The sequence below is a fragment of the Triticum urartu genome, chromosome 5A, assembly GCF_056163025.1.
Source record: "Triticum urartu cultivar PI428250 chromosome 5A, HENAU_Tu73, whole genome shotgun sequence".
Classification (NCBI taxonomy): domain Eukaryota; kingdom Viridiplantae; phylum Streptophyta; class Magnoliopsida; order Poales; family Poaceae; genus Triticum; species Triticum urartu.
The window spans coordinates 613,300,875-613,318,169 of record NC_141877.1 but is presented as its reverse complement, the minus strand read 5'-3'; the positions used below and the strand labels follow the sequence as shown (position 1 = coordinate 613,318,169).

Here is a 17,295-nt window from a genome sequence, read left to right as displayed (position 1 = left end):
TAGACATTCGGCCTGGTCGGCAAATGTCCTTCAGGGCATTCGACGTGCACAAGGTTTTTGGTGTACCATGCGGTCCTTTGCATATACAGAAAGCGTCCGCCTTAGACACAACACATGTGCGCGATTTTCTACATATCAGTCAGCACGGGAAAATCTTCTCACTGCCGTAGAAAAAATCATCTATAGACCGTTAGACAAAGATAGCTCGGATAGGGAGATTAGCTCTTTCAAAATGGCTTTTGTCATGTTTGTTGTTGGTTATCTGCTAGCCCCATCACCTAGCCCTGATTGCACGAACACACAGTACTAGGGCGCGCTTGCGCAAATAGATCACGTCGCAGAGTTCAACTGGTGCGAGTACCTGTTAGAAGAGCTGATGGCTGCATGCTTAAGAGTGAAGGCAGATATCAGGGCAGGACGGGATGTCACGTATCTACATGCTTGCCATTTATTTCTGTAGGTCAGTCTTGCGTTCTTTGTCATCTTCCCAATTGACGCGGCGCGCACGCATTAACACATGTTTTTCTTATGACATAGGTTTTCTACCTAGACAACCTTGATCTTGGATCACTAAACCTCTCGCACAATACATTTCCACGAATATTTGCATTTGACGAAACGCAATACAAGCGTATGTGGGTACAATGCAGCGTGGGGCATTTTAAAGGGATACCAGACTTCTCCGGAGCAATGGTTTATTTTTACCTTGAATACCGTTTCATTAGTAGCCGTTATAATTATGACCACCATGTTCCAACCTTTTTTTTACGCAAATTCGGTCTGCGGACTAGGTCTGCTACGCCAGGAGCGTGTGGGACACCCCTCCGGATCCGGTGCCCTGCAACAACAGCATGTTCCCCGGGCGGCTAGCAAGTTTCAACAACGCCGCTCCTGGCTCCAGCCGGCCTCAGGGTGCTCCCCTCTTCACCAATGCACAGCCGATATCGTTTAGGCTGCCACATGGCCCACACGGGGTCCCACCCTCGCCAGCGACTCCAGCGCCTGCGTTCACGCGGGCAACCACGGCCGGTGACTTTTCCATGTACATGAAGGCAAATTACCCAAAGCTGGTAAGCCGATGATGTCCTAAACATCCTTATTCATCAGTAGTAAATCATATATGTACAACACTCTCACGTGAAAAAAACAGGCCACCTCGAAGATCGGGATGCTGATGAAGAAGCATAACGCCACCACATTTAGGCTCGCTAACAGTCTTAAGACAGATCTGTTTGCCGAGAACACCGCTTTTCTGAACGCACTCGTTAGCGAGCTTGGCGAGGGCTGCATATGTTGCAGCCTACGTACTCTGCCATGCATCATTAACAATCCACCAAATCCCGACTCTCCACGCTGCACCAACATTTACAGGCACAAATTGGATATGGCCGACTCCGATGGTATGTCCATATATTTTCATGCCGCTAGACACATATTTCTACCGGAGTAACAGCTACAAATATTCGCAGGAGAAAGATCGTCTGGGAAAATGCACACCTCGTCAGGTTCGTCGGCGCCAAAAAAATGAAGGCAGCACTCATGCATGGTACGATTAACATGTTTTCCCATCCGCAAATCTTGCATACATTTTTTGGCGCACGACGTTACCATGTGTTTTCCATCAGCAAATCTTGCATACATTTTTTTGGGTCACATCATAAATGTTGGACCTTATTGTGAATGCTTTTTCCATAGACCAGGACACCACCAGCGGGGATCGTGCAGGTTTTCTCACGCCAGTACCATCCAAGAGCCTGGTTATCGCCCAATCTCCAGCAGACGAACAGAAAGGATAGTGGGCCGGGCTTGCAGGTTTAATTATGATGTTGGACGGCGGGGCCACACACACCGCCGGGACAGTGGTTTTTGGTCAGGCATCTCATGACTTCCCGCCCAAGCAAGAAGCCATGCATGCAGCGTATGCCGCGCCGCACTGGATTGACGGCCGAGATTGTCCAACTGTGTTGGTGTCCGTGTGGAAAGCGGCCGACTTGTTTTTAAAAACGGTCTCGCCGGAAGAGCTTGAAAGGTACATGCATGCATCACACCCCCGAGTGGCTCATACACGCTTGTTGCCCAATGTTCATCTAGCTAACACTTTTCATCATAGCGCAATTATAACTCATGCCACCCCAAGGTTCATCTCGATCACCCCGACGCCACTGCTTACACAGATTGTCAAGTCAGACCATCTCGACCACGAGTTATGCGCGTTGATTTTCCGTCGCCAAGACCAAATCGACGGCGCGATCCTTTACCCTAATAATGCACCTAGATGGCGTAAATTCATGGAGCCAGATTTTTTGGTGAGTTTTTTTTTGTACAGAAACATGCTTGGATTCCCTCCTATTTCTTCTCACACGTTGTATTTTTTCATGCATCCTCAGACTGCTACACTAGCTGGAGAAGAAACGTGGACTCTGCTATCCGTACGCGCGCAGCTTGTGGGGCCCCAAGTGTCATTCAACGTAGCCGAGTGCACCATGGTGAGGAACAAAACGACCGCATGCGTTCGCTCTGTCTTCGGTCCCACACTCGAACACGTGTCTCATGATTTGATTTTCCTGTAGTTCCACGTGCTGACAGTTTTCGATTTCGGATGGTGCTTGTATGCTTGGGACATGCAGAGGAAGATCATCAACATTTTCGATCCATCGTACGGCAGTTGCACCACACAACGGCGCAAGGATCTGCTAGGAGCCATCGCTGACAAGCTGCACGTTGCCTTATTCACCCTAATTTACAAGCTGTTCAGCAACTGGAAAGTTGACTGCATCAGGTGGGACAAAGTGTTCCACGTCACCTCACCGACCACAGTGCGCCAGTAAGTTATATGTCGATCTCGCATGGATTAGTTGTTTAACCTCTGTACCGCTCCCTCCCCCCTTAACAACACGTTTGTTCAGGACTGACACAGGCGTGTGGATCATTTGTGTCGCCAAACACTTTGATGGGAGGAATGTCATGGCGGACATGTCAGAGGTAATCAAGTTTACACTTTTTTGCACTTAAACATGGTCACCATTGCACATGCATTAACTAGGCCGTTGATCACACAGGGTGTAACGCCCTCGATGCGGCTATAGCTCCCACGTGTCGAGGCACGACTTAGAGACATAACCGCATTGAAAGCAATGTGCAAATTAGGCAACCATCACAACATCCCATGTAATATAGATAATGAAAGGGAGATACATAGTTGGCTTACACTCGCCACGTCAATCAAAGTGCATAAATAACATTACAACATCCAAACACTCATGGCCCGACTACGGCGCCAAAATAAAAGATAACCCAACATGCGACACAGTCCCGATCACCCCCAACTGGCCACCACTACTGATCATTAGGGAAAGACACGTAGTATCATTGAGAGTCCTCGTCGAACTCCCACTTGAGCTCAAGCGCGTCATCTGGAGCAGAATCATCAGGCCCTGCATCTGGTTTGGAAGTAATCCGTGAGCCACAGGGACTCAGCAATCTCGCACCCTCGCGATCAAGACTATTTAAGCTTAATAGGAAAGGCAAGGTAAATATGTGGAGCTGCAGCAAGCGACTAGCAAATATGGTGGCTATCCTGTTAACAAAAGAGAGCGAGAAGAGGAGGCAAAGCGCGAACGAGTAACTAGAGGGCATCCTGTGGCAAGCATTACTCCAACACCGTGTTCACTTCCCGGACTCCGCCGAGAAGAGACCATCACGGTAACTCACACGGTTTATTTATTTTAATTAAGTTAAGGTTCAAGTTATCTACAACCGGACATTAACAAATTCCCATCTGCCCATAACCACGGGCACGGCTTTCGAAAGTTCAAATCCCTGCAGGGGAGTCCCAGCTTAGCCCATGACAATCTCTCACGGTCAACGAAGGAATAGACCTCCTCCTGAGATGTTTCGATCAGACTCGGTATCTCGGTTCTTCAAGACACTTCGACAGGTTAAAACAAATCCAGCAACACCGCCCGAATGTGCCGACAAATCCCGATAGGAGCTGCACATATCTCGTTCTCAGGGCACACTCAGATGAACACTATGTACAACTAAAACCAACCCTCGAGTTGCCCCGAGGTGGCGCTGCAAGTGGCTCTATTTGGACCAACACTCAGAGGAGCACTGGCCCGGGGGGTTTTAAAATAAGATGACTCTCGGGCTCCGGAAACCCCAGGGAAAAAGAGGCTAGGTGGCAAATGGTAAAACCAAGATTGGGCGTTGCTGGAAAAGCTTTAATCAAGGCGAACTATCAAGGGGTTCTCATTATCACCCAACCGCGTAAGGAGCGCAAAATCCGGTAACATAACACCGATATGACGGAAACTAGGGCGGCAAGAGTGGAACAAAACACTAGGCGAGAGGTCGAGCCTTCCACCCTTTACCAAATATATAGATGCATTAGGATAACAAGGCAATATAATGATATCCCAACAAGTAAATAATGTTCCAACAAGGAACGGTCTCCAATCTTCACCTGCAACTAGCAACGCTATAAGAGGGGCTGAGCAAAGCGATAACATAGCCAATCAACGGTTTTCTAGGACATGGTGGGTTAGAGGTTTGACATGGCAATTTGGGAGGCATGATAAGCAAATGGTAGGCATCGTAGCATAGGCATAGCAAAAGAGCGAGCATCTAGCAAAGCAAAGATAGTAGTGATTTCGAGGGTATGATCATCTTGCCTGCAAAGTTGTCAGAGTTGACTGGATCCTCGAAAGCAAACTCAACGGGCTCCTCGTTAGCGAACTCGTCTCCTGGCTCTACCCAAACAAGACAAACAAGCAAACGGAACACAATCAACCACATGCAAACTCAAACACATGATGCAAAGATGATATGCTATGCGGGATGCAATATGTGATGCATATGCAAGATTTGACGAGGAACGAATGAACCTGGCCTCAACTTGGAAATCCAAGTGTGCCACTGGAAAGATGAGATGAAATTGCTTGAAAACGATATAAAGAACGACGGAATCGGAGTTACGGTTTGGAAATGGCAAGCGATTCAAATATGACCACGTTCTGCGATTTACAGCAAGTAGCCATCTAAATGCAACAAGATGAACATGCTACAGCACCCAAACATGGCATAAAAATACATGGCAGGAATCCATTCATGATGCTTAACAAAAGTCTAGCACTGAGCTATGGCCAATTCATCCATTAACAGGTTCAAATAAGCATGGCAAAAATGCATTTGACAAACTGATTTCAGACTTAGTGAAATTAACACTTGTCTGGAATTTCAGATTAGATAGCACTCTTAGGAGCAACAAAACTACATGCTACAGGACCTGAACATGGCAAAGTAAAGCATGGCATGGAGCTACTCAAGGACCTTAACAAAAGTCCCTTAGTGACCTTGAGCCAAAAGGGATCAGAAAATACAATTGCAAGCATGTGAACATGGCAAAAACATAATCAGATCACAGACTTAGTGAAAACTGGAGCATGCTGAAAACAGATATCAAGTAGGCATGTTTACGAGCTCGATGCACTCACTACAGAGCAAGTCATGCCAAGTTAAGCATACACCCATCAATAATACACAAAATGCAAGCTAGACATGGCAAGAACAATAACATATCATGCACGGATCAACTACAACATCCTCGGCAAAATCGCTAACAAGTAGACAATCTGGCCAGATTCACGAAATAGCAAAAGTAGAGCTCGATTGACTCAAGCTAGGGTGCTCCATAATTGCAAACAAAGACATTGATGGATAGAGCACTACAAGGTTAACAAAACATCCTTACTGATCATCCTCAAAAGAGGCATGGATCACTAGGAAACAACATGAACATTTGGCCATATGAGATAAACAGTCCAAGGACTTAGTGGAAATGCTAAGTCCGTGAAATCAGCATTAACAAATGCCTCACTTTGCAAGCTTGTGCTAGTCACCACACACATCACAAAAATACTTGGGTTGCACCTCTGGAAAGATGGCAAAACCCTTAACAAAACATATGTAGAGCTCAGGGGCATATCATGCACGCAATAATCATGGCAAAAATGACAAATATCTAAATGGAGCAGCAGATCTGACAATTAACTCAAATAGCCTTCTTCTAACAGCATTTCGGGCATCAAGATGAACTCAAAATAAAATGATGCAATGGAATGAAATGATGTACTCTCTGAGGCGGACATTTTGATATGCTATATGCCCAAAACGGAGCTACGGATGCGGAGTTACGATGCGATGAACAGGAGCAAATAATCTGCAGACTTAGAAAATAAAAGGGAGTCAACCCTTAGGGTTTCCTGTAGCAAGGTCAGATCTGGATCGCGGCGCACGGGAACCGAGGTCGCTAGAACAGTACACCGGAGGTCGCCAGAGAAGCTGTGAGGCGTTGGCCGGAGGAGGCGGATCCGGCCGCGGGGACGTGCGGTGGCGCGGCGATCGCCGGAGGGAGGTGCGGCGCCGCGGACTTGAGGCGGCGGTGGTCGAGGTCGGCGAGGCCGCCGGCCGCCGGCCTCGGGCGGCGCGCTCTCCGGCGCGGCGGCGGGGCGAGCTGGGAGGTGGCGGGGCACGCGAAGGGGCGGCGTGGCGACTCGGGCCCTCGAGGGCCGGCTGCGGGCTGGGCGGGCCGCGGCGGTGGGAGGAGGCGGCTGGCCACGTGGCGGCTCCTGAGTGGCCGGGCGCGGCGGCGCGGGCGTGTCCGGCCGGACGGACAATGTCCAGCGCAGCGGAGGAGATATTTTTTTTAGGGTTTCGAAGAGGGGATCCGAGATTTGGAATGGGGGAGGTATATATAGGCATAGAGGGAGCTAGGAGAGTCCAAATGAGGTGCGGTTTTCTGCCACGCGATCGTGATCGAACGCTCTAGATGATGGAGAGGTTTTTGGTGGGTTTTGGGCCAACTTGGAGGGGTGTTGGGCTGCAACACACACGAGGCCTTTTCGGTCCCTCGGTTAACCGTTGGAGCATCAAACGAAGTCCAAATAGTACGGAACTTGACAGGCGGTCTACTGGTAGTAAACCAAGGCCGCTTGGCAGGTCTCGGTCCAATCCGGAAATGTTTAATCCCCACACACGAAAGAAAGGTAGAAATGACCATCGGAGGAGAACGAAGCGCCAGAATGCAAAACGGACAATGGGGAAAATGCTCGAATGCATGAGATGAACACGTATGCAAATGCAATGCACATGATGACCAAATATGAGATGCATGACAACGATAACAACACACGGAGACAAAAACCTGAACCCGAGAAAATAAAATAGCTTAAGTCCGGAAATGGCAAGAGTTGGAGTACATATTGGGTAAATCATATCCGGGGTGTTACAACACTCCACCACTATGAAAGGATCTCGTCCCGAGATCTAGGACTAAAAGAACGCCGGGTATTCAGAACGGAGGTGATCCTCGCGTTCCCAGGTAGCTTCACGGTCGGAATGGTGTGACCACTTGACTTTGAGGAATTTGATTGACTTGTTGCGAGTCTTGCGTTCAGTCTCTTCAAGAATGGCAACTGGGTGCTCACGATAAGAGAGATCTTCTTGGAGCTCAATGTCCTCAAAGTTGACGGTGCGGTCAGGAGTCTTGAAGCACTTTCGGAGCTGAGAGACATGGAACAAGTCATGAACATTTGCAAAATTTGGAGGAAGCTCAAGTTGATAGGCGAGATCGCCTCTCTTGCTGACAATCTTGAAAGGTCCCACGTATCTAGGGGCAAGCTTCCCTTTGATACCGAAGCGACGAGTACCTTTCATTGGAGAGACGCGGAGGTAAACATGATCTCCGATCTCGAAAGCCAAATCACGGTGCTTACTATCATAGTAGCTCTTCTGGCGGGATTGGGCTGCTTTGAGGTTATCTCGAATGACTTTGCACATTTCCTCTGCCTCTGTGATTAAGTCATTACCCAAAAGCTGACGTTCACCAGTTTCGGACCAGTTGAGAGGGGTATGGCACTTCCTGCCATACAGAATTTTGAATGGGGCCTTGCCCGAACTTGCTTGAAAACTGTTATTGTAGGAGAATTCAGCATAAGGAAGACAATCCTCCCACTTCATGCCGAAGGAGATCACACAAGCCCTGAGCATATCTTCAAGAATCTGGTTGACACGCTCGACTTGACCACTAGTTTGAGGATGAAAAGCTGTGCTGAAGCGGATGTTGGTGCCCATGGCCTTCTGAAAAGAATCCCAAAACTTGGGGTAAAGATGCTGCCACGGTCTGAAAAGATCACTTGTGGAATACCGTGCAGAGAGACAACCCGAGAGGTATAGAGTTCCACCAATTGAGCTGCAGTGATTGACTCTTTGATAGGCAAAAAATGAGACACTTTGGTGAGTTTGTCGATGACAACGAATATAGCATCATTGCCACGCTTGGACTTTGGAAACCCAGTCACGAAGTCCATCTCAATGTGGTCAAACTTCCATTCTGGAATGGCAAGAGGTTGGAGGAGACCAGCTGGCCTTTGGTGTTCTGCCTTCACTCTTCTGCAGATATCACATTCATTCACGAATTGAGCAATCTCGCGCTTCATTCGAGTCCACCAATAAGCCTGCTTGAGGTCCTGATACATCTTCGTGCTCCCAGGGTGGATGGAGAGGAGAGAATTGTGAGCCTCGTTCATGATCACTTTACGAAGGTCACCTTTGGGCACGATGATACGATCCTCGAAGAAGAGAGTATCCTTGTCATCAAGGAGGTAGCACTTGTACTTGGGTTGACTCTTGGCAATCCCAATCTTCACCTTTTTCACCATAGCATCAAGAAGCTGAGCTTGGCGAATCTGGTCTTCTAAGGTAGGAGAGACTTGAAGGTTGGCGAGGAAACCTTGAGGAACAACTTGCAGATTAAGTTTGCGGAAAGCTTCACAAAGCTCGGGTTGATAAGGCTTGAGAATCAGACTGTTGCAATAAGCCTTCCTGCTCAATGCGTCGGCAATCACATTAGCCTTGCCCGGGGTATACTTGATACTCGGATTATACTCTTGAATCATTTCGACCCATCGAGTTTTCCTGAGGTTGAGATTAGGCTGAGTGAAGATGTACTTGAGACTCTTGTGGTCTGAAAATGTCCACTTTTCTTTCCAATAAGAGATGTCTCCAAGTCAAGAGAGCATGCACAACTGCCGCCAACTCGAGGTCATGAGTGGGGTAGTTCTTCTCGTTGGGCTTCAACTGGCGAGAGGTATAAGCAACAACTTTCTTCTCTTGCATCAACACTGCGCCAAGACCGTGGAGAGAGGCATCACAAAAGACCTCGTACGGCTTGGATTCATCAGGCGGATTCAGAACTGGAGCGGTGACCAATTTCTCTTTCAAAGTGTTGAAAGCAATGTCACACTCCGGAGACCAAACGTACTTGACGTGCTTCTGGAGAAGATTTGAGAGAGGCTTCGCGATCTTGGAAAAGTTTTCAACGAATCTTCGACAATAGCTTGCGAGACCGAGGAAGCTACGGAGTTGCTTCACGTTCTAAGGAGGTTCCCAATTCACAATTGCAGACACCTTCTCAGGATTCACCGCAATGCCCTTGGCAGAGATGATATGACCAAGATAAAGAACCTCATCGAGCCAAAATTCGCACTTGGAGAACTTGGCGTAGAACTGGTGTTCCCTCAGCTTATCGAGTACCAAACGCAAGTGCTTGGCATGATCTTCCTTGTTCTTCGAGAACACCAGAATGTCGTCGAGATAGACCAAAACAAAGTCATTGGTGTAGGCGTTGAAGATGAAGTTCATCATGCGAGAGAAAGTCGGAGGAGCGTTGACGAGGCCAAAAGACATGACAGTGTATTCATATGAACCATAGCTTGTCCTAAAAGCCGTCTTGGGAATATCTTGTTCACGGATTCGAATCTGATGATAACCCATACGGAGATCAAGCTTGGAGAATACTTGGGCACCTTTGAGTTGTTCGAACAGCTCGTTGATGTTGGGAAGTGGGTATTTGTTCTTGATGGTCTTCTTGTTCAATGGACGGTAATCAACACAAAGTCGGTCCGTTCCATCCTTCTTCTTCACAAAAAGAACACCACAACCCCACGGAGAAGAACTAGGCCGGATGAGACCCATTCTCTCTTGAATATCGAGTTGCTTCTTCAGCTCCTTCAACTCTTCAGGTCCGAGCTTGTAAGGACGTTTGCACACTGGTTCCGTGGCAGGCTCAAGATCAATAACGAATTCAACTAGCCAGTGCGGAGGCATTCCTGGAAGCTCTTCTGGAAAGACGTATTGATATTCGCAAACGACTGGAATCTGCGAGATAGCATCCAGTTCACCCTTCTCATTGAGAGAAAACAGACGGATGGTTTCATCACGAGCGGCATAGACAATTACATCCTCAAACGAATGAGTCAATTGAATCTGCCTGGCTGCACAGTCAAGATGTGCCTTGTGCTTAGAAAGCCAATCCATTCCGAGAATAAGATCAATATCCGAGTTGCCAAGAACCACCGGAGAAGAAAGAAACTTGTAATCGCCCAATGTGATAGAGACATCCGGGACACAATTGTTAGAAGTCATTTGCTTGCCTGGAGACACAATCTTCAACAGAACAGGAATCCTTTCGGTCACAAAATCATGCTTGGCAACAAATGGTGTTGAAATAAAAGAAAGCGATGCACCAGTGTCAAAAAGAACTTTTGCAGGAACATCGTTAATAGGAAGGTTACCCATAATCACATCTGGCGAGTCCTCTGCCTGATCTGCATTCAGCAAATTGACCTTGGCGTGCTTGGGGTTATGCTTGACCACAGCTGTACTTGCCGATCTCACAAGAGGAGGAGGAAGATGCCTCTGGTTGAAACACTTGTTGGCATAGTGACCCTTCTGTTGGCACTTGTTGCACGTGACCTCTGAAAGCGGACGGTGATACGGAACACTTGATCTCGAAGCTTGAGACGAAGTCTTGTTCTGAAAGCTAGGGTTGGGTGGGTGGGAAGGTCCACTGCCACCTTTGCTCTTCTGCTGATACGGCTGACGGAACGGAGGAGGAGGAAGCCAATACTTCTGCTGCTTGGCTACTTGAGTAGAGGAAGAAGGAGTAACATCTCTGACTCGCTTCTTGGAAGCATCACACCTCAGTTGAGCAGCCTCTTGCTTCAATGCCATGTTGTAGAACTCATCGTACCTCAAGGGTTCAAAGAGAACAAGAGCTAGCTGAATTTCTTCTCTGAGACCACCCCTAAACTGGTATATCATGCTCTTCTCATCAGGGATGTCCTGCTTAGCAAAGTGGGCGAGCTTCTGAAACAACTTGTTGTTGTCATAGATAGACAAAGAGCCTTGCTTCAGGTTGCGTAATTCCTCACGCTTGCTTTCAACCACGCTCTGAGGGATATGATGAGCTCTGAAATCTTGATGGAATTCATCCCAAGTGATCACACGTCCTCCTCTGGAATCCTTGTATTGCTGGAACCATTCTGCAGCTTGATCTTTGAATTAGAAGGAAGCGAACTTGACGAAGTCCTCAGGCCTGACGTTACTGCACTCGAAATGCTTGCACAGATCCACGAGCCAATCGTCAGCATCAGTTGCCTCAACACAATTGCTGAAAGTTTTTGGCCCGTTAGCAAGGAACTGGTTGAGTGTAGCAAAGTGATTCTGATTGTTGCCTTGGTTGCCTTGGTTGCCTTGATTGCGCTCTTCAAGAATTTGCATGATCAACTGTGTGTTTGCATTGGTTGCGGCCATCACAGCTTGCCATGCCTCCGGAGGAGGTGGAGGTGGTGGCGGATCCTTCTTCTGATTCTGATTGGTGCTCTTAGCGGGAGCCATCCTGAAGAGGGTGACAACCGTTAGCACATTGACAGATAAAATGAAGCTGAATTCAACGGAATGAAAATTGCAACATAAAGTCTTCACATCCAAACAAAATGAATGAATGCATTCCTCTTGAAATGGTCACATATCCATAAATTGAGAAGCCACTTAGAATTTAGGTAGAGAAATAAATCAACAAGGTACGGATCAAGAATGAATACTCGGTAAGAAATCCCAATCTCAAACCAAATATCCGTGGAAGAAGAACTAGAGCTACAAGAATTCCCACCTATGAAACTCCCGAACCTTTCCGGTTATGCAATCAGGTGTTGGGGATACAGGGGAAGCATAATATCTCACCCAAATCTAGCAAATCCTACATCCAGCTGTATCCATCCTTCAACACATAACCAAGAAAAACTCCGGAAACCATCTACCTCAACCTTCGAAAAGCATCCGTTATACAAGTTATGGCGATACTCCCGAACTCCCGCCCCAGTACTAGGTGGCGTCGAGGTTATCTCACCAACGAACTGCATAAAAGAGATTTTCGATGTCGGCGTACTAAATTCAGGTATTCCAGAATTGCAACGATAAAATTATGACGACAACACCTCGAAGCTCAACTCCCCGGGACACTTCCACAAAACCCTTGACAGGAGGCACCAAGACAATGTTCTCATCACAAAACCATCAGAACGATTCCAAGATACCCGCGTGATCCTAAAATTTTTTTTAGTGAAATTTGAGAAGAGAAGAGTCAAAACTCTACGTTAGGATGCCTTACCAGAGTGATGAGGAGACTGGGAAGAAAAAAGAATTCCTAAACTCTCCGATATATAATTCCTAAATGACTCAAAACATTTTTCTAGACACAACTCGGCAGCTAAAAACGATCAAGCAATGGGGCTCCTAAGGTCGGAGAAGGCTCTGATTACCAACTTGTAAGGCCCTCGATGCGGCTATAGCTCCCACGTGTCGAGGCACGACTTAGAGACATAACCGCATTGAAAGCAATGTCGCAAGTTAGGCAACCATCACAACATCCCATGTAATATAGATAATGAAAGGGAGATACATGGTTGGCTTACACTCGCCACGTCAATCAAAGTGCATAAATAACATTACAACATCCAAACACTCATGGCCCGACTACGGCACCAAAATAAAAGATAACCCAACATGCGACACGGTCCCGATCACCCCCAACTGGGCACCACTACTGATCATCAGGGAAAGACACGTAGTATCATTGAGAGTCCTCGTCGAACTCCCACTTGACCTCAAGCGCGTCATCTGGAGCGGAATCATCAGGCCCTGCATCTGGTTCGGAAGTAATCTATGAGCCACAGGGACTCAGCAATCTCGCACCCTCGCGATCAAGACTATTTAAGCTTAATAGGAAAGGCAAGGTAAATATGTGGAGCTGCAGCAAGTGACTAGCAAATATGGTGGCTATCCTGTTCGCAAAAGAGAGCGAGAAGAGGAGGCAAAGCGCGAACGAGTAACTAGAGGGCATCCTGCGGCAAGCATTACTCCAACACCGTGTTCACTTCCCGGACTCCGCCGAGAAGAGACCATCACGGTAAATCACACGGTTGATTCATTTTAATTAAGTTAAGGTTCAAGTTATCTACAACCGGACATTAACAAATTCCCATCTGCCCATAACCGTGGGCACGGCTTTCGAAAGTTCAAATCCCTGCAGGGGAGTCCCAACTTAGCCCATGACAAGCTCTCACGGTCAACAAAGGAATAGACCTCCTCCTGAGACGTTCCGATCAGACTCGGTATCTCGGTTCTTCAAGACACTTCGACAGGTTAAAACAAATACAGCAACACCGCCCGAATGTGCCGACAAATCCCGATAGGAGCTGCACATATCTCGTTCTCAGGGCACACTCAGATGAACACTATGTACAACTAAAACCAACCCTCGAGTTGCCCCGAGGTGGTGCTGCAAGTGGCTCTATTTGGACCAACACTCAAAGGAGCACTGGCCCGGGGGGTTTTAAAATAAGATGACCCTCGGGCTCCGGAAACCCAAGGGAAAAAGAGGCTAGGTGGAAAATGGTAAAACCAAGATTGGGCATTGCTGGAAAAGCTTTAATCAAGGCGAACTATCAAGGGGTTCCCATTATCACCCAACCGCGTAAGGAGCGCAAAATCCGGTAACATAACACCGATATGACGGAAACTAGGGCGGCAAGAGTGGAAAAAAACACTAGGCGAGAGGCCGAGCCTTCCACCCTTTACCAAGTATATAGATGCATTAGGATGACAAGGCAATATAATGATATCCCAACAAGTAAATAATGTTCCAACAAGGAACGGTCTCCAATCTTCACCTGCAACTAGCAACACTATAAGAGGGGCTGAGCAAAGCGGTAACATAGCCAATCAACGGTTTTCTAGGACATGGTGGGTTAGAGGTTTGACATGGCAATTTGGGAGGCATGATAAGCAAATGGTAGGCATCGTAGCATAGGCATAGCAAAAGAGCGAGCATCTAGCAAAGCAAAGATAGTAGTGATTTCGAGGGTATGATCATCTTGCCTGCAAAGTTGTCAGAGTTGACTGGATCCTCGAAAGCAAACTCAACGGGCTCCTCGTTAGCGAACTCGTCTCCCGGCTCTACCCAAACAAGACAAACAAGCAAACGGAACACAATCAACCACGTGCAAACTCAAACACATGATGCAAAGATGATATGCTATGCGGGATGCAATATGTGATGCATATGCAAGATTTGATGAGGAATGAATGAACCTGGCCTCAACTTGGAAATCCAAGTGTGCCACTGGAAAGATGAGATGAAATCGCTTGAAAACGATATAAAGAACGATGGAATCGGAGTTGCGGTTTGGAAATGGCAAGCGATTCAAATATGACCACGTTCTGCGATTTACAGCAAGTAGCCATCTAAATGCAACAAGATGAACATGCTACAGCACCCAAACATGCCATCAAAATACATGGCAGGAATCCATTCATGATGCTTAACAAAAGTCTAGCACTGAGCTACGGCCAATTCATCCATTAACAGGTTCAAACAAGCATGGCAAAAATGCATTTGACAAACAGATTTCAGACTTAGTGAAATTAACACTTGTCTGGAATTTCAGATTAGATAGCACTCTTAGGTGCAACAAAACTACATGCTACAGGACCTGAACATGGCAAAGTAAAGCATGGCATGGAGCTACTCATGGAGCTTAACAAAATTCCCTTAGTGACCTTGAGCCAAAAGGGATCAGAAAATACAATTGCAAGCATGTGAACATGGCAAAAACATAATCAGATCACAGACTTAGTGAAAACTGGAGCATGCTGAAAACAGATATCAAGTAGGCATGTTTACGAGCTCGATGCACTCACTACAGAGCAAGTCATGCCAAGCTAAGCATACACTCATCAAGAATACACAAAATTCAAGCTAGACATGGCAAGAACAATAACATAGCATGCACGGATCAACTACAACATCCTCGGCAAAATCGCTAACAAGTAGACAATCTGCCCAGATTCACGAGATAGCAAAAGTAGAGCTCGATTGACTCAAGCTAGGTTGCTCCATAATTGCAAACAAAGACATGGATGGATAGAGCACTATAAGATTAACAAAACATCCTTACTGATCATCCTCAAAAGAGGCACGGATCACTAGGAAACAACATGAACATATGGCCATATGAGATAAAGAGTCCAAGGACTTAGTGGAAATGCTAAATCCCTGAAATCAGCATTAACAAATGCCTCACTTTGCAAGCTTGTGCTAGTCACCACACACATCACAAAAATACATGGGTTGCACCTCCGGAAAGATGGCAAAACCCTTAACAAAACATATGTAGAGCTCAGGGGCATATCATGCACGCAATAATCATGGCAAAAATGACAAATATCTAAATGGAGCAGTAGATCTGACAATTATCTCAAATAGCCTTCTTCTAACAGCATTTCGGGCATCAAGATGTACTCAAAAGAAAATGATGCAATGGAACGAAATGATGTACTCTCTGAGACGAACATTTTGATATGCTATATGCCCAAAACGGAGCTACGAATGCGGAGTTACGATGCGATGAACAGGAGCAAATAATCTGCAGACTTAGAAAATAAAAGGGAGTCAACCCTTAGGGTTTCCTATAGCAAGGTCAGATCTGGATCGCGGTGCACCGGAACCGAGGTTGCCGGAACAGTACACCGGAGGTCGCCGGAGAAGCTGCGAGGACGGCGAGGCGGTGGCCAGAGGAGGCGGATCCGGCCGCGGGGACGTGCGGCGGTGCGGCGATCGCCGGAGGGAGGTGCGGCGCCGCGGACTTGAGGCGGCGGTGGTCGAGGCCGGCGAGGTCGCCGGACGCCGGCCTCGAGCGGCGCGCGCTCCGGCGCGGCGGCGGATAGCAGCGGCGGGGCGAGCTGGGAGGCGGCGGGGCACGCGAAGGGGCGGCGCGGCGACTCGGGCCCTCGGGGGCCGGCTGCAGGCCGGGCGGGCCGCTGCGGTGGGAGGAGGCGGCCGACCACGTGGCGGATCCTGAGTGGCCGGGCACGGCGGCGCGGGCGTGTCCGGCCGGACGGACAATGTCCGGCGCGGCGGAGTAGGTATTTTTTTAGGGTTTCGAAGAGGGGATCCGAGATTTGGAATGGGGGAGGTATATATAGGCATAGAGGGAGCTAGGAGAGTCCAAATGAGGTGCGGTTTTCGGCCACGCGATCGTGATCGAACGCACTAGATGATGGAGAGGTTTTTGGTGGGTTTTGGGCCAACTTGGAGGGGTATTGGGCTGCAACACACACGAGGCCTTTTCGGTCCCTCGGTTAACCGTTGGAGCATCAAATGAAGTCCAAATGGTACGAAACTTGACAGGCGGTCTACCGGTAGTAAACCAAGGCCGCTTGGCAATTCTTGGTCCAATCCGGAAATGTTTAATCCCCACACACGAAAGAAAGGTAGAAATGAGCACCGGAGGAGAACGAAGCGCCGGAATGCAAAACGGATAATGGGGAAAATGCTCGAATGCATGAGATGAACACGTATGCTAATGCAATGCACATGATGACATGATATGAGATGCATGACAATGATAACAACACACGAAGACAAAAACCCGAACCCGAGAAAATAAAATAGCTTAAGGCCGGAAACGGCAAGAGTTGGAGTACATATTGGGTAAATCATATCCGGGGTGTTACACAGGGCGCCATCATCGTGGAGCGACAGGAGATTCTCGCAGAGGTCGTTCAAATGAAAGAGAACATCGCATCCCTCCCGACGAACATCAACGACATAGTTAATGCATGGGCAATCGAGTAGTGCCGCCCAGTCGGAACTAGTTGTTGTACTGTTAAAAATAATGCGGATGTACGCTTGGGAGTGCGGCACCGTCACATGATGTATCCAGTTTAATCTTAGTCAAAGTCACGCAGATTCGGTCAGCCGCCCATGTTCTGACCACACCGCGGCGCCATCACGCTATCCCCGTGCCTACCAGCGAGCTAGGCACGCAAAGAACAGTGTAGCAGATCGCCTCTGTATTTCAGACACTGTAGACGAATCCGCGCGCACGATCT

The 17,295-nt window shown here is 47.8% G+C and overlaps 1 protein-coding gene across 1 annotated transcript; it reads left to right on the top strand.

Moving 5' to 3' along the window:
* The first annotated feature begins 1,820 nt into the window (after nucleotides 1-1,820).
* On the top strand, nucleotides 1,821-17,038 carry LOC147973355 (uncharacterized). The gene is made up of 6 exons (XM_087524967.1): nucleotides 1,821-2,029; nucleotides 2,138-2,306; nucleotides 2,388-2,486; nucleotides 2,571-2,824; nucleotides 2,907-2,982; nucleotides 16,922-17,038. The coding sequence occupies exons 1-6, from the start codon at nucleotides 1,821-1,823 to the stop codon at nucleotides 17,036-17,038; spliced, it is 924 nt and encodes a 307-aa protein (XP_087381093.1).
* The last annotated feature ends 257 nt before the right edge of the window (nucleotides 17,039-17,295 follow it).

Bases quoted from the DNA above. Each gene is read 5' to 3' on its own strand.
- LOC147973355 (XM_087524967.1), top strand. From the start codon at position 1,821: ATGATGTTGGACGGCGGGGCCACACACACCGCCGGGACAGTGGTTTTT. The intron at 2,030-2,137 runs GTACATGCATGC...TGCCACCCCAAG, and splicing joins TCGCCGGAAGAGCTTGAAAG to GTTCATCTCGATCACCCCGA. The intron at 2,307-2,387 runs GTGAGTTTTTTT...ATGCATCCTCAG, and splicing joins TCATGGAGCCAGATTTTTTG to ACTGCTACACTAGCTGGAGA.